Here is a 17,578-nt window from a genome sequence, read left to right as displayed (position 1 = left end):
AAGCGGTGATTTACATTCCTATAGATGTCTTGGGCATTTACCCAATATATCTGTAAATGATGTTCATCAACTTGTCAATATTTTTTCCCCGCGCCTCAGAGCAAAAGAGAAAATGGATTCAAATGTTATATTTCTCAGCTGTCCCTCGTTTATCGCGGGTGTTATGTTTTAAAAATAACCAGCGATGGGTGAAATCAAGTAGCCAATTTTATTTTTTGACGGTGCAAAACGTTTGGTGGACATCGTGGACATACAGCGCTGCACTTCAGAGTCACACTGCTAGCGATCGATGCAGCGATTCTGTACTGTACAGGAGAGACGTCACGGAGGAGATCGTCTGCAGCGATCAGGACGCAGGAAACAATGTGACGTAAAAAAAAATAAGCATGCAAACTTGCACTAAAAAATCCGAAACAGCGAGGTGAAAGGTGAACCGCGTTATAGCGAGGGACCGCTGTAATTTTTAAGGTAAGTCACAACATACCCTTCGTACATACTAATGTATAGAAACCCTTATCAGCAATCATTCATTTTTTGTGTGGCTTTTTTCACGGTTTGTTAACATGCTGTGTAGGTGTGTACTTGACTAGCTGATCTCGACATAATGGGGGAAACATCTGGTTTGACTATTCTTCACCTGTAGTTTGAATGCTGAACATTTGCCTGTTTAAATCATAAGACCAGTCACTATACAGAGATGTGCTTCTGAATGTGGACGATGTGTCTTCTGCTGCAGTGATGCAGTTCTGCTTGTGTTGAGTGATGTAAACAACTGATCGATCTAAACTCTTTAGACGTCAAAATTGATCATTAGATTTTTTATGACACAACAGTGGTGAGTGTTCCCACCTTCTGCTCTTTGTAACTTAACGCGATCTTTCCGTTTTCGAGTTTTGGACATGATTTTGGAGTATATGTTCGCAGTAGCGATTGACCGCAAAGTAAAGCTACCGGAAATGCACAACCCCACATCCGGTCTCAAACCAGGAAGTTAGCGTTTTCTCGTGTACAGGGTCAATTCTCCACATGTGCACCTGCGGTGTGCTTCATGCTTTGAACATGGACTGATCCACAGTTACAGGTTTACCTGCCTGATCCACAGTTACAGGTTTACCTGCCAGGAGACGGCAGGAGCTCGCTGTACAGGAACCTTGAACATGTTGGGTGGGGATTGTGTGGGATGTCTGGGAACATGTTGACTCCCCCTGTTTCTATGGAAAGTAACCAGAGCGTGCTTCAATTATGTAATGTACATATTCATGATGTCATCAGGACTGATTTGCCTTCTGCCTGGCGTCAGAGATTTCCATCAGTTTGCCTCCCCGTGCTCTCTGTGCTAATGTATGCTGTGTTTCAGTAGAGCTGAACTCCCGGGCTGCTCTCATGAGTGTTTCAGTGGCTTCGGGTCATGTGACCTCATGTGATTCCTGTCTGTCACACAGGCAAACTGTATGGAAACGAGCTTCTGGTGCACAGCAGTGCATTTGCATTGAAGGCAGTGATGTAATGCGGGAATGTTTGTCCTCGGCTCTCATTAGTTTCTGTCACAGTGACCTCAGATTGTTTGAATGGACTCAGCATGCAGGCAGATGCTGTGATGTTGCTTCCTTTATTTTTCTGAGTTTGTCTGTTGAGAGGAGGAAGTGACACCATATTGCTGCAGATGAATGAAGAACAGGAACAAACACAAACCATAAACGACGATATTGGGCTGGTCATGCTGCAGGTCCACTGGGTTCAGAGGGTCAAAGAGGCAGACAGGGACAAGATCTGCTCAGGATCGTGTTTGTACCTGATGTCAGTCTGATCAGCACTAACACATCTGTGCAGCTGTGGGCTGATTAAACCTTGATCTGTTTTCATCAGCTGTCTGAGGATACAACAACCCAACAATCCTGTGTTACTTACAGGAACTTGAGCTTTTCTTTCCCTGCCCTCAGGCTCACTGTGATGCACCTCCTCACACACAGACTGGAGCTGCAGGGAGTTTAAAAAACACAGTGTTTCTGTAATGATGCAAACAAAACAGAGACGGAGAGAAACAGGTGAGCGTCAGCAGTTTCTCAGTCATGAACACTGTTTGCAGTCAAGTCTGAAAAGATTTCAAACAAACAGAGGGAAGCAGCGCTGACCCGGTGCTGCGTCAGCGGTCCTGAAATGTGCATAATAAACACAGACGTTGATCTGTGCTGGTTATATCTGATCCAGCTTTAAGTGGACCTGATGTCATCTTACACATGAAGACAGATTCTGATTCTAATATCAGATCAGCGCTCAGGATCATAGTTTACCTGAAGCCCAGGTACCAGCCTGGATCTGGAAACATTTGGATTGGTGTATGTCAGATTATGATCGTAGCACAAACGCCTATCATAACTAATACATGTGCTGGTGCTGGTTTCATGGTTCAGGTTTTACAGGGTTACCTGGGTCGTTCTGCTCGGTGGTCTTTGTCTAGAGAGAGAACTCTGCTTCACCTGTAACCTCTGCTGCACTGACAAAGAGGCAGAGGAGTCACCAGACTGAAGGTGGGGTGGCGCTACGATTCCTCTACTGCTATGAGTCTGTGTGAATCATGAATCTCATCACAGGGAGGAGCTCACTGACAGTCTGTGAGGAACAAAAGGAGGAGAAGCTCAGCAGCTTCAAACCAACAGGAAAACATCCAAGAGTTCCCAAAAGTAGGACAAGAACTAATTTTCCTCCTGAAAGTGAAGCACGGTCCCCAGAGTCTGTTCTTCTAAAGTAATGATTTTACTTCTAATAAAAGACCCAGGTATGTTCAGGTGTCTCATGCCGTCATGTGACTGAGCTACTCTCTCTGTCATGATGCCTCTGCAGGATTATTTCAGATGAAAGCTCGTCTGCGGTAATTTCCACAGAGCTGATAATCGGTTAATGATTCCTTTGATCAGAAGTGCAAACGTGTTAATCTGCAGGAACAGATAAAAGTCCAGGAGGAACTTCTGATAATCCCGACAAGCTCCTTCACACTGACGGTAAAGACGACCCTGTTATCACGCCGCGTGCCCTCGGAGTGGCCGCGCTTTAACCTTCAGCCATCTTTTCACTTTTCTCAAACTCTGTTTTTCTGAGTTCAGGATCTGTGAGTTTATCCCTCAGCAGGTTCATATCCTCCACACTCACGTACACGCACTGCTTAAGTCAAACATTTACACTGCTTGTTCTCACATTTGTCTGTCCCAAACATGTCACCATGTTTAAAGCTGATGAACGTGCCTCTGTCCAGTCGTCTCCTCCCTCATGAAGAGCTGATGTTTAAACTGAGACTGAGAGCAGTGAAACGTTGGCACTCAAGTGTTTCTTCTTCATGTGTTTCAGTACACTCGGGTCTGGATCCCGGACACGGAGGATGTTTGGAAGGCTGCAGAGATCGTCAAAGACTACAAAGAAGGAGACCCGGTCCTTCGGCTGAAACTCGAGGATGAAACGGTAACAGACAGATCCAGATGTGCCGCTGCCAGTTTGAGTGTTCAGCAGGAATCGGAAAACAAATCTGCACTCCTGCTTGTCACAATGTTCAGCTGCTCTTCAGCTCATTTACATCAGACTGTGTGCTTCTCCGCTGATCAGAGAGGAGCGTATATGGATTAATGCATTTTGTACATAAAATAAGTTTACATGATTAATTTCGTAAATTTTCACATTTCACAAGGGGAGAAAATGAGGACGGAAACAAATATTTGTTCAAATTATACAATTTTCAAGTAAATAAATCATGTTGGGTCAAACTGATCACAGCACAGTTACGGTTCACTGTGTAGATGATGCTGTCGTAGTGGTTTATCCATAAGAAGCTGCTGATGAGTAAATCTATCAGAGTTCAGCCCAGAATGATCAGCTGATCAGGAACATGATCAGTCATTACTGAGTGTTAATCAGGAGAGAACAGCACACAGGTGCATTCATCAAGTCTGCTGCATCTCTCCACTGAGTTCCTCTTTAGGTGTGTGTTTTAAAAATCGCACTAAATCTTAAATTTGTTTCTTAAATCCAATTAAAAGAGTCGTGTTTTTCTTTCAGAAGTACTTTTTAAAATTTCCATCAACGTCGTTTTTACCTCATGTTCTGATGTCACATCATGAAGTGTTTGATGGTTGAAGGCAGAGGCGAAGTTTCTGGTTTCTGTCCAGATGTTGATGTTTGTCCTGCTGTGTGTTGGTGACACATCTGTAACAGGAGAGCCTGCAGGGTCTGAGGGAGTCAGGACTTAAAGGATACCTCCTCTGTCAGGCTTCAGTGTCTGTGGGACAATCTGAGTCTGTGTGACGACGTATTGATTGTGTCTTGATGGCGTATTGATCCCGTTTCAGCCTCTGGAGTACCCCGTGGGACCGAAGAGTAACCCTCTTCCTTTCCTGCGTAACCCTGACATCCTGGTGGGGGAGAATGACCTCACGGCGCTCAGCTACCTGCACGAACCCGCCGTGCTGCACAACCTGCGAGTGCGATTCCTTGAGTCCAACGCCATCTACACGTACTGTGGTCAGTCAGCACTTCCTGTGGTTCACTTAGTGCAGGATTATTAGAAATATCATAGAAATATTTATTTGTGTTACTAGATGTTTATTTATTCCATTTCACTATTTTATTATTACTTTTGTATATCTCCTATTTTCTCCTTTTGCCTACATTTAATATCACATAATTTCTTTCATTTCTTCAATGTTTTTTACCTTCACGCTTATTTTGTCTGTTTATTCAAATATTTATAAATTTTATTGAATTGTCATTAAAAATTATTGTCATTATCTGTTGACTAACTTCATAGTTTTTATATATTTATATATGTGTGTGTGTGTGTGTGTGTGTGTGTGTGTGTGTGTGTGTGTGTGTGTGTATATATATGTGTATATACACATATACGTGTATATATATGTAATATTAGTATTTCATTATTATTTTTTTTATTAATTAAGGAGTTGTTTTTTTTCAGTTTCATGTATTTATTATTTGCCTTTTATAGATCAACACTTTGTTCATATTTTTACTCACTGTGTGATTATTCTTGTTCATTTAACATTATGTCGTGTGTTCTTTAGGGATCGTGCTGGTGGCGATCAACCCGTACGAGCAGCTGCAGATTTATGGTGAGGAGGTGATCAATGCGTACAGCGGGCAGAACATGGGCGACATGGACCCTCACATATTTGCTGTGGCCGAAGAGGCCTACAAGCAGATGGCCAGGTGAGACTGTGGGTTCTTATTGGTCGTCGGCACGAGTGCGTCCTATTCTGTGACATTTGCGGTTTGATGCTGGAGGAGCACGATGATTACAGAGCTGAGGAAAAACTCCCACTTTCTCTGTGATGGAGTCTAATTACAGTCACGCCTCTGCTCAGCAGCGTGTGCGAAGCAGCTGGTTAGCGTGGCGAGATACGTGGGAGGAAACGCTCTCTTTAAACTACTTGTATCTGCTGAGTTTATCGCAGAGATGGTGAAACACCATGTGAAACTCGCATCCATGTGAAACTCGCATCCATGTGAAACTCGCATCCATGTGAAACTCGCATCCATGTGAAACTCGCATCCATGTGAAACTCGCATCCATGTGAAACTCGCATCTGCAGAGTGTTTCCAGAGCTGCTGTGAAACATCTTAGCCGATTCTACTCTCAGCTGAATCTCAATGAATTATTTATTCATTTTAAGGAAGCGGCATACTCACAATACTTTAACAACCGTCTGAGAGAGGGACAGTTTCTTCTTTGTTACATAACCTTCAAACTAAGAGCACAAGTAAAGGATGCAGATAATTTCATTTTATAATTTACTTCCAGTATTTTTGTGACTTGGAGCAGTTTCAGGAGAACTCATATGAGCTGCTTGAGAGGTTCTCATCAGAAACATTGGATAATATTCATGTTATCTAATGTAAGTGGATGTATTATCACAAATATAATTTATTGTACAAAATGAAAATCAGATTGGGGTTTATGGTTAAACTTGTTTGAATCCTCTAATATTTCTTCCCAACAGTCTCAGTTAACTGTGTTTTCAGTGTTTGTCCAGTTTGCACAATAAAAATTATTTGTTGTGATTCTTGGAAAACACCTGAAGGATTCATATCTATGTACATAAAGTTATAGATTCACATTTTTAAATGTGAGATTTATGTATTTAGACATATATTTGTGCTTTGATGGCATATTTAGAAAAAGGAAATTAATCATTTTTAGATTTATATTTTGGAAATTAAAATTCATTAACTACAATAATTGAAATCATTTTAATATTTATAAAGACAAGTCTGAAATTTTTAAAAAGAAGTTTAAATATTTTAACAAAAAAGGAAGAAAAAAAAAGCCTAAAAACCTTAAAATCGTTGCATTTTGCAAACAAGTTAGACTGTAATCCAAATATTTTGATAAACAAATGGAAAAGTGAATAATTTAGTATTTACATCAGTTAATATTGTTATTGTTGTTAGTCTTCATCGTTCTCTCAGGGCCAAGCATCTGCTAACTTTAGTAGAACGAATTAAAGTCCTGCATTGTGACCATAGAGGTGGTGTGGTTCATTTTCTTCATCTGTGGTGTTTGTCAGAGATGAGAAGAATCAGTCGATCATCGTGAGCGGAGAATCCGGAGCAGGGAAGACGGTTTCTGCAAAGTACGCCATGCGGTTCTTTGCCACGGTGGGCGGCTCAGCCAGCGACACCAACGTGGAGGACAAAGTTCTGGCGTCCAGTCCCATTATGGAGGTGAGTGGGCGGAGCCTTGTTTCATATTATATTACGATGCCAACAGCACTTTAATTTTCTTTTTATATCCATTGCCAAATTGCAGGTTAAATAAACCTCCTTCCAAACACTTTGTAGTCAGAGAATCGTGGATTTAAAAAATTGTGTGAATTGGCCCATTTCCCTTGACTTGGTGTGCATCTCTGGACCCCTGCTAGAATTTTTTTTTTTTTTTTTTTTTTATAAATGTATTTTTTTTTAACGATATCCTGGAGGTTTAGTACTGAGCAGGTGTACACCAGAGAATAGAAGTAGAGAAAAATCTACTTTGTACCTCAAAAACTTCGATGGAGCGTGCTGTAGGCAGTCCGGAGTTGGCTGCGGAGGGGAGAACAGCGACTTGTTTCACATGAAATAAATCTGCATCCATGCAGCAGCAGGAGCTGCTGCACAGTTTTAAAGAACATGGATGATATTGTCTCTTTTTCCATCAGGCGATTGGAAATGCAAAAACCACTCGCAATGACAACAGCAGCCGCTTTGGAAAGTACATCCAGATCGGTTTTAACAGACATTACCACATCATCGGTGCCAACATGCGCACCTACCTGCTGGAAAAGTCCCGCGTCGTGTTTCAGGTCAGTCTCACAGACTCGCTCAGGATGTTTGGTTGAACCTGATTGGTTCATCTGTGTAAAGAGTTTGTTTCTTTCTCAGGCTGAGGACGAGAGGAATTATCACATCTTCTACCAGCTCTGCGCCTCTGCCAGCTTACCGGAGTTCAAAGACCTCGCCCTCAGTGAGTCAAAAGTTTGGGAGCTGTGTTTAGGTTGGACGATTATTATTAAATGGGATAAAGTATTAGTCTAAAGTTGCGCTTCTTTAAGTCGGCCTCAGGGTCAAATCGTTTGAGGATTATTGGTCTAAAAATGATCATTTTTCATCTCTGAACAAAAAAATTTATTTAGAGTTAAGGTTGAAGTCTTTTCCTGCTTCTTCATGTTACCAGGATTCAGCTCACTGCTGTGGAAGTTCAGTCAGTATTTATTCTGCCTGTAAATATTCACTTTCGTCTCACGATCGGTTCTTTCTCTCCTCCCTCAGCCAGTGCAGAGGATTTCACGTACACGTCTCTAGGCGAAAACATTTTCATCGAGGGCGTGAATGACGCCGAAGATTTTAAGAAGACCAGAGAGGCCTTCACGCTGCTGGGTAAGAGTCACGAGTCTGTCCCGAACACCATGTTTGGTGGTTCATCTTAACATTAAGATGTGGGATGCATGCATGACAATGAGACCATTTTCTGCTATTAAAAACAAGTAAAAGGATTTTAAATTTAAAACTGCTCTTCGTCTCCATGCTCGTAGTAAGAACTCAGACTCTGGATCAGTTGTAGTGTGACGCTGATGGTCGAGCTTTCACCATGTGCTGGTTTCAGATGCAGCGAAGCGTTAACAGAGACCTGCTGGCCCTCCTGTGACTCCATAAACAGACACTTCAGTCATGTTTTTGATCTACAGGTATAAAGGAGAGCAGTCAGAACAGCATCTTTAAAGTCATTGCGTCCATCCTTCATCTTGGGAACGTCGAGATCTGCTCGGACCGAGACGGGGAGTCCTGCCACATTGCGGTACATCTACGGCCTTTCTTTCAGTCTCTTCTCAGCTTTTATCGACGCTCTGACTTTGACTCTGTTCGTGTTTCAGAGGAAGGACGTCCACCTGCAGCACTTCTGCAACCTGCTGGGTGTGGAGCTGCAGCAGATGGAGCACTGGCTCTGCCACAGGAAGCTTGCCACCACCTCCGAGACGTACGTGAAGACCATGTCCACCAAGCAGGCGACCAACGCCCGCGACGCCCTCGCCAAGCACATCTACGCCCGCATGTTCGACTGGATCGTAGAGCACATTAACCTTTCTCTGCAGACGTCCACCAAGCAGCACTCCTTCATCGGAGTCCTTGACATCTATGGGTACGAAGCCCTGCGTCTAACCACCTGCTTCACCTGCTGTTGTTTGTTTTGTTGACCTGGATAAGAAGGTGTCTGTGGTTTTTCATCAGGTTTGAGACGTTTGAGGTGAACAGCTTTGAGCAGTTCTGCATCAACTATGCCAACGAGAAACTCCAGCAGCAGTTCAACTCTGTGAGTTTTCTGATGAACTTTAATGTAAATTGCCACACCTCTCAGGATTTCACTGATTCAAACTGTTATCCTCCTACGTCCTCAGCATGTGTTCAAGCTGGAGCAGGAGGAGTACATGAAGGAGCAGATCCCCTGGACTCTGATCGATTTTGCTGATAACCAGCCGTGTATCGACCTGATCGAGGCTCGGCTCGGCATCCTGGACCTGCTGGACGAGGAGTGTAAAGTAAGACTGACCGTCACACACATTATATTTTTGTGATTTTGACATTAAAGTTCTTTTCTCCAAAACCAATAAAACTATAACACAAAAAGAACGCAAAACTGCTGTGTTGACTCTACTAAAGGATGGAATCAAGGAAAACCTTCAAAGTTGTCTTTGGATGCTGAACAAAAAAAAGTAACCATTTTAAAAAGATGAGTTTTTTGCTTTGCTTTTTAACAAGCTCAATAGAGTCTGCAGACTCAAACTAAAGGGGAGAGCCTTCCAGAGTCATACATACATACAGACATACAGGTGTAAAAGTTATTTGATGTATGCTGGTGCTTGACCATTCAGAGGCCTATAAGTGAGAACCAAGATCTTGACGCGTACTTTGGAGCTGGACGAGTAGCAGTGTGACGTGACAACTTTGGTGGTTTGGTCAGAAGTCTGGCAGCAGTGTTCTGTACAGTCTGCAGATGTTCCAGTGATGCTTTGTTTAAGCAGGTGAATAATGAGTTAAAGTAATCCAACCTTGAAAAAACAAAAGCATGAATAACAGTTTCCAGTTTTGCTTGTGAGATAATACTACTTAGGACATAGGGCTGCTCGATTATGGCAAAAATGATAATCACGATTATTTTCACTGAAATTGAGATCACGATTATTTGACGATATTTATTTAACCCTTTAAGACCTACTATAGAACCAAGTCCACCAGAGCTTATATTATTTTTTTACATGCTGTAGTGCCATTTGTGGGAGCATTTCAAGTTGCTATACATCAATACAACTGTTATAGCCCATATTTTAATAATATGTATGCATTAAGTGCATAGTAATTACATAAATTGCAAAAAAGTGCAATAAACTACAAAAAAAATTGAAAATCGCTTTTGTTTTGTTTACATATATTTCTACTTGGAGAAATTTAAGAGGTTTATCCCTCAAAACTTTAAATACAATAAAGTTGCAAAAAATAGTTTCCCACCACAGGAAATTTATTTTGAGTGTCTTCATAGTTTTATTTTGGAGATACAGCAATTTTTATATACTGCAGGAAAAACAAAAAACAATCCTATGATGCAAATTTGCAAAGAAAACAGCATGTGCATCATTTCACTGTGGGAAGTGTTACGAACAGCTGATAGGAACGGCAAAGCGTGTTTCTGGAATATTATGTTTTTGTTCCTGCAAGCGCTTTTTATGCAATTTTTGCAAAGCTATATGTGGAACGAAACCGTGACCGAGGACAAGCTGATGGCATCAGATGTAAGTACAACTCCTCCGGTTTCATATGGAAAACTAATTATTGCGCTAGCTTACACGGTTCAGGTTCTACAGGGATTTAACAATAGTTACGCAAAACGGAGCTTACTGCTCTGACCGGCTTTAAAGGGTTAACAATGACTTTAAAAAAATAATATAAAATAGTGTGCAACACCACTGAAGTTTTTTTTTTTTAAACTCTCTTTTCAACCAACGGCAGTCACTCTCCAAATAACTTCTGCTTAGCTTTCCGAGCTTCCCTCGGGTCCTCTTAATCAGCGGTCTCCAACCTTTTTTGTGCCATGGACCAGTTTATGCCCGACAATATTTTCACGGACCGGCCTTTAAGGTGTCGCGGATAAATGAGGGAGGGGCTAATAATCGGCTCAGTCATTTTTAATGATCGTTGAAAGCCCAGATCGTAATCGTGATTAAGATTCGATTAATTGAGCAGCCCTATTAGGACATATTGTAGTGGTAGTAGTAGTACTAAGTGATAAAAACATGAATGACTGAACGTGACCATCTGAAGTAAAACCAGAGTCAAAATTTACCCTGAGGATTCCTGATGGAAGACTTGGCATAAAAGGCTAATGGACCAAGATCAGGGGTCCAGTATTAGAGCTGTATGCTTTTCCGGAGCACAAACAAGAATTTCAGTATTTTCTTCATTAAGCTGAGAAAATGTTTATCCATCCAGCATTTTACACTGTCTAAGCACTTTTGTGAAACATGCCGTTTCGATACCTCGTGGGGATTAAGGCACTATTAACGGGTTTTTGGAGCCAGAAGGAAATGTTAAGTTATAAGCTAATGCTAGCTAGCTTGCTAGCTTGGTTGTTGCATCCACAAATGCCGGTAAATAATGAAATCCTAGAGCTACGCTCACATGAACTAAATTTCAGACTTCCTTACATATTAATGATCCGATAATTATTTTTAAACCGTCACCTGGTAGCTGGCCTGTTTTATACAGGCTCTTTAAGTCACCGTAACTCTGTTACCATTTGTGCTAGAGCGATAAAGAGTTCAAACTTCTTCAAAAACTCTCCAACAGCACAAAAACAATCCAGAGGTCCAGTTCAGAGACTATTTAGCTGAGGTGAAGAATTACAGACAGCTAACGACTACAGACAGCGTTTAATAGTGCAAACTTTAAACAGGTGAGTTATAAATGAACCAACCATTTCCACCCATCCATTTCCCTGTAAAGTTGTTATGAAGGAGAAAAAGGGCGATCGTGACTCAAGAGTTGGCAGTTCGCCTTGTAATCTGAAGGTTGCCGGTTCGAGCCCCGGCTCGGACAGTCTCGGTCGTTGTGTCCTTGGGCAAGACACTTCACCTACCAGCTACTGGTGATGGCCAGAGGGGCCGATGGTGTGAAATGGCAGCCTCGCTTCTGTCAGTCTGCCCCAGGGCAGCTGTGGCTACAACTGTGGTTTGCCTCCACCAGTGTGTGAATGTGAGAGTAAATGAATAGTGGAATTGTAAAGCGCTTTGAGTGTCTCGAAAAAAAGTTATATAAATGCAATCTATTATTATTATTATTATTATTATTATTATTATTATTATTATTATTATTAAAAAATAAGTCGTAGCGATCAAAACTGTTGATTTCTGTTCACTTTTGGAGCCTCCAGTGGACACTGGAGGATGTGCGGTTTTTGGCGTCAATGCTGGCTTCATTTTCGTGTCCTGGAATCGGAAACTTAGTTTCATGTATCAAATATGCTTTGTTTAGATTGAAAGTTTGAGCTCATCACTCATAAAAACAACGTTTTTCCACAGACGTGAGACATCTGCTTATAATCTTATTCTTGCCTTATTTTTTTGAGCGCTTGCAAACACTTTGTCCTTTTTAATGGGTTGTGTGGAAAATGTAAGATGGAGAACTTTCCTGTAATATTTAGAGTTTGATGATCCTCGGGCCCTAACTCTTAGGGCTGTGATGAAATGCGGTTCATGTCTGCTCCAGTTTTCCCGAGCTGCTGCCGTGTTTAGACTGAGTGTCGGAAACTCTGCTGAGTGCTGCACTTTCTTGCACCTCTCTGGTGCTTATCTGTGTGTTTATCTGGTGTAAATCTCTCAGATCAGAGCTGATGATTTATTCATCCTCTCTCTGTCTTTGAAGTTATGATGATAATGTGGGACAGCACTGGAGGAGGAAGTAAATGTGTAATTCAGCGCTCAGGTAGCCTGAATAGATCTCCTCCATGAGCTGTTGTGTAATCTGTTTGTGTTTCAGGTGCCAAAGGGGACGGATCAGAACTGGGCCCAGAAGCTCTACAATAAGCACTCCAGCAGCGCTCACTTCCAGAAACCTCGCATGTCCAACATCTCCTTCATTATCATACACTTCGCTGATAAGGTGAGCCAAGGACTCCTCCACCAGCTGTTTGATGAGGTTCAGAGTTTGAGTATCCAAACACTGTACTCTCAGAGGAAACCCGATCTTTTTACTGGTTTTACAGAACTTCACAGGATGTCAGCGAGAGTGAAAAACAGAGCTGAAAATAAGCAGAATAGGTCAGCTTTAAAGTTTCCAGAGTCTGGGGGCGGAAATGAATGAAAGTGATCATCTGAAGGCAGAGTTGTCTCCACTGACAGATTAAAGCCGAGGACATTCACCCCCTGCAGAGGGTATTAAAAAGAGTCCTTCTCATGTCCTCAGGGTTTCACTTCACAGGAACGCGGATTCCTTAAACAGTCTCCTCAGGCTGTGGTCCAGCTGTTTATCACATTATAAAAACATTGAAAAGTTTCATATTTACATCACTTGGACAGATCTAGAATTGGAGAAATCGTATTAAGGTCCTTTTGGCTAATAGGGTGTATTTTAAAATACATGACAGCATACACCCTGGGCAGGTCTCCTTTCACACTTACAGTCAAGCTTAGAATGACTAAATAAAGCCTTGATCATGATCACTATGAAATATCTAGATATGCGTTTTGCGTTTGTTTGTGAGTTTACAGTCTGAGTCCATCTGCTTATCTTCATCTGATGGTTGACGCTCAGCTTGCCCTCTCTGCAGGTGGAGTATCAGTGTGATGGCTTCCTGGAAAAGAACAGAGACACCGTCTACGAGGAGCAGATCAACATCCTGAAGGCCAGCCAGGTACGAACCAGAACCAGGACTTTCTTCCTGTGAGATCAGAGACTCCAGCTCCGCGTCATCTGTTTAAGCTGCACATTTTGCACATTTTTGTAATTTGTGATGACAAATGATCATTTTGTCCTTCCTGCCGGTTTATTTGACCTTTATCTGGGTTTGTTAGTGTAGCAGGAATTCAATTTGCTTGTTTCTGATGAACTGGTGAACCTGAATCTTAAGATTATGCATGTCACATTTCTTTGACCTCCTTTTCTTTTTCTTTTTTTTTTCTTCCCCTCAGTTTCAGCTCGTCGCCGACCTGTTTAGTGACAAAGACGACGTGACCCCTGCAAAGTCTGCCAGAGTGAATGTCCGAGCGCTGAAGACGGTTCCCAAAGCTCCGAACAAAGAGCACAGGAAGACGGTGGGGCATCAGGTGAGCTCTGCAGGACTTTCAGGAGCATTGTGGTGCTTCCTGCTGCTGTTCTCACACATTTCTGTGTTTTTAGTTCCGGACGTCTCTGCATCTGCTCATGGACACCCTGAATGCTACGACTCCTCACTACGTGCGCTGCATCAAACCCAACGACTTCAAAGAGGCCTTCTCGTGAGTCAGCTCGTCTCGTTTTCTATTTGAATCAAAGGAAGTGATCTGAGGTTGTACACGCTGAGTCAGTTCAAAATGCTGACGAGTTCATTGTGGCGCAGCCCAACAGGACGAGCAGGTCTGATATCACAGAGGTCATGACGAACAGGTTCTGCATGGGCGTGAGAACATCGACCTGCTCAAACAGGATCCACTTCCAACTAAATTCTTATTTATTCAAGCAAAAAAAAAACAAACCCAAAAAACAGCCTGAACCAAACCAGTAGCCAAACCGCTCCTCTCTCTCCAAACGCAGCGAGCCGCATTCTTCCACAACAGCTCACTTCAAAAATAAATGTTTCACTAACGGCCGTCACAGCGAGCAGCGCCGCAGAATGTTTACACCAAAGGGATTCCCCCTAAAGCACGTTTTCCTACAAGTCACAAACACACCAGGAACAACACGTGTGCCTCACAATAAACATGCAAATTTACTTAAAAGATGTCCATCAGTTCAAATTAATTCGCAAACTTAATGCTGCATAGTTTACATCAAAAGATTCTTATTATTGTTACTAGAAGTAGTAGTAATAGTAGATGATGAAGAAGTAGTAGCAGTCTGTTAATCCTCTCCACTTAATCTTAAAATAGGTTCTTCTGTGCACTGTGCCGATGTTGGTTTATATTTGAGTAATGACAGGATTCATTTTTAGGATTCAGACCGACTACAAACAGCCGTGTTATTATTATTTTTCTGAAAACAATCACATTTCTGTGAACATTTTCAGCTAAGTTCAGTTGTCAGCTGTCATCGTGTTTGTGTCTGCTGATGCTGCTCAGCACAAACCGCTCTGTGTCAGCGCGGGGAAATTAAATAAAGCGCCTCAGTCACATGTCTGACTCCCACTCGGCTCTCAGCTGACCAACTCACTCAGTCTGCTGTGAGCTGACTCTGCTGCCGTCCCGATGAAGAGGATGAGGTGAGAGGAAGAGTTTGGGCTGCGGGACTTAAAATCGTTCTGTTTTGGGGGGGTTGACGCGTTTCTTGTTTTGCAGGTTTGACTCGCGGCGAGCGGTGCAGCAACTCAGAGCCTGTGGAGTCCTGGAGACGATCCGGATCAGCGCGGCCGGGTATCCGTCCAGGTGAGTCCAGCTCAGCTGTCATTCAATCATGTGACCCCTCACCTGGTTTAAGTTTCATGGTCAGAGCGGTAGGAAAATCCAGCAGCTCTCTGCTTGTCTGTCTGCTCCATTTCCTCGAGGCCTGAGGAGAAGTCTGTGCCGCCATAATGATCTGAAATCTAATAACCAGTCATGCGAACGAGAAACAGAACTCTTGTTTTTGACAGTTTAACCAACACGACGTGAAGTGAAATCACAGTTCACAGAACTGATGCCCGCATGTGTCGTGTGTCGCTCCTCCAGGTGGACGTACCCAGATTTCTTCAACAGGTATCGAGTCCTGATGAAGAAATCAGACATGACGACAGCAGACAAGAAGCTGGTGTGTAAAAACCTGCTGGAGACGCTGATCAAGGTGGGAAACACATTACTTCTACCTAAATAAAAATGAGCCTGTAAGTTTAAATATAACATAAACTTTCTGTTTCAACGCTTGATAATTTGTTCTTTGTAAAGCTTTTATTCACATTTTGCACACCAAATTTTTAGGTCAACTTTAACGAAAATGTCATTAAACTTGTCTGCATTTCATGTAGAGGGATTCTTTCGTGTGTGCTTCCACATGTCTCACACATTTATTTATTTGGTAATTACTTTAATCGGCCTCACCCTCGTTTAAATCCGTCTTTCAGGAGCCTGACATGTTCCAGTTTGGAAAGACAAAGATCTTCTTCCGAGCGGGTCAGGTTGCGTACTTGGAGAAGCTCCGGACTGACAGGTTCCGCTCGGCCTGCATCAAGATCCAGAAGACGGTTCGAGGCTGGTTGCAGAGGATCCGATACCGCAAGATCCGCAAGATGGCCGTCACTCTGCAGAGATACGGCCGAGGATACATGGCCCGCAGGTGAGCCCACACCAGGAACTCTGTGAGTGATTCAGTGAAGAGGCTAGAAAATGAGCTAAACTTCAATCAGCCGATATAATTAATGATCATCCAGAATTAAACTGTTTTAATTTACTGTGTAAAGATCAAATTAATCCATGCTTCTTTATTTTCAAGTTCTTTGTGTCAGCCAATCAGAAATTGAAACTTCACCGCCGCCATGTTTAAGGTCACATTGCAGCGAATCATGTAGTGATGTTAATGAATGTTCGTCCTGCAGGTACGCTGACTTCCTGCGTCAGACACGAGCGGCCATCATCTGTCAGAAGCAGTGCCGCATGGTGAGAGAGAGACGCGAGTTTCTGAGAGTGAGACGCGCAGTGGTCACCATCCAGGCGTACGCCAAAGGGATGTTCACCCGCAGGATTTACCAAGAGGTACAGCCGCCATCACTGCTCGGTGTTAGCAGCGACAAAACTGCAGTGTTAAAAAAAAAAAAAAGCAAATAAACAAGCACAGAGACAGAAATCTGCATAAAATAAAAACAGCTTCATTAAACACTGAGTCTAACTTTACTGAAGTTTTCATGAAGCCGTGAGCAGAAATATGAAAATCTGCTCTTACAAACATGGATGTTAAGTGTTAAACATGCAGCTTTTAAGTGCCTCATGAAGCAGCTGTGGATGAAAGAGAAGTTCCTCTTTACAGGAAACCCCTGAATGGAGCTGGGACATGTGTTCATAAATTTCTGTGTTTGTTATGTAATCGTTGGACTTTCTGTCCCGTTCTTTACTCTGTATGAACTTCGAGTCTTAAAGCCGATTCTTTGGGAAGAAGCGGCTCAGTTTTTGATGTCTCATTAAACTGGAAACAAAGTTAAAGGAGGAATGTGGTCAGGCGGACGCTCTGAGTGAATGGATTTGTGTGTCTGTGCGTGCTGTTAGTCCTCCAACCATCTCCTACATCTGCTTCTACAGTTCCTGCTGCATCACAAGGCGATGATCATCCAGAAGAATGTACGCGGCTGGATGCAGAGGAAGCAGTTTAGACGAGCACGCAACGCCGCCATCACCATCCAGTGCGCCTTCAGACGCATGCACGCCAAACGGCAGCTGAAGCAGCTGAAGATCGAAGCTCGCTCTGCCGAGCACCTGAAGAAGCTCAACACGGGCATGGAGAACAAGATCGTTCAGCTGCAGAGGAAAATGGACGACCAGGTACGCCACCAAGCGTGTTTTTATTCTGAAGCTAGTCTGTTAATTACACACAATAAAACATGCCGAGTTGTATTAAAATGGAGGTCGTCCTATTTGATAATATTCAGTCTTCTAAAGGTTTAGCTGAGCAGCAGCTTCAGGAGTTGGTGTCCACGCTGCTTCTGTAATAATGTGAACATGGGGTGCATAAAGGTCATTTTAGTTTAGGTCGTCGGAGTGAAGAGATGGTAGATAAACAGAAATGTGTATTGATGATACAAAAGTGGGTTTTTATAAGACTTTGAACTGTCCCACCCAACACCAGCTTCCTCTAAGATCTGTTAAGTGTCTTCAGTGGACAGTATATCAGAGTACACCAC

The 17,578-nt window shown here is 42.7% G+C and overlaps 1 protein-coding gene across 2 annotated transcripts in view; it reads left to right on the top strand.

Moving 5' to 3' along the window:
- myo5b (myosin VB) overlaps positions 1 to 17,578 on the top strand; it is a 48,753-nt gene that overhangs the window by 14,411 nt on the left and 16,764 nt on the right. For both annotated transcript variants that reach the window (XM_026174640.2, XM_026174641.2), the window contains exons 2-21: positions 3,343 to 3,453; positions 4,335 to 4,506; positions 5,064 to 5,208; positions 6,567 to 6,723; positions 7,197 to 7,340; positions 7,420 to 7,501; positions 7,807 to 7,914; positions 8,223 to 8,332; positions 8,409 to 8,674; positions 8,764 to 8,845; positions 8,931 to 9,071; positions 12,562 to 12,684; positions 13,352 to 13,435; positions 13,713 to 13,847; positions 13,921 to 14,018; positions 15,054 to 15,140; positions 15,423 to 15,534; positions 15,812 to 16,023; positions 16,283 to 16,439; positions 16,980 to 17,219. In XM_026174640.2, the coding sequence (XP_026030425.1) occupies positions 3,343 to 3,453; positions 4,335 to 4,506; positions 5,064 to 5,208; positions 6,567 to 6,723; positions 7,197 to 7,340; positions 7,420 to 7,501; positions 7,807 to 7,914; positions 8,223 to 8,332; positions 8,409 to 8,674; positions 8,764 to 8,845; positions 8,931 to 9,071; positions 12,562 to 12,684; positions 13,352 to 13,435; positions 13,713 to 13,847; positions 13,921 to 14,018; positions 15,054 to 15,140; positions 15,423 to 15,534; positions 15,812 to 16,023; positions 16,283 to 16,439; positions 16,980 to 17,219 (2,766 nt within the window). The remainder of the gene's footprint in view (positions 1 to 3,342; positions 3,454 to 4,334; positions 4,507 to 5,063; positions 5,209 to 6,566; positions 6,724 to 7,196; positions 7,341 to 7,419; positions 7,502 to 7,806; positions 7,915 to 8,222; positions 8,333 to 8,408; positions 8,675 to 8,763; positions 8,846 to 8,930; positions 9,072 to 12,561; positions 12,685 to 13,351; positions 13,436 to 13,712; positions 13,848 to 13,920; positions 14,019 to 15,053; positions 15,141 to 15,422; positions 15,535 to 15,811; positions 16,024 to 16,282; positions 16,440 to 16,979; positions 17,220 to 17,578) is intronic.

The sequence above is a fragment of the Astatotilapia calliptera genome, chromosome 7, assembly GCF_964374335.1.
Source record: "Astatotilapia calliptera chromosome 7, fAstCal68.1, whole genome shotgun sequence".
NCBI classification, from domain to species: domain Eukaryota; kingdom Metazoa; phylum Chordata; class Actinopteri; order Cichliformes; family Cichlidae; genus Astatotilapia; species Astatotilapia calliptera.
Note: the sequence above shows the minus strand (reverse complement) of the source record. Positions and strands in the feature narration are given on the sequence as shown.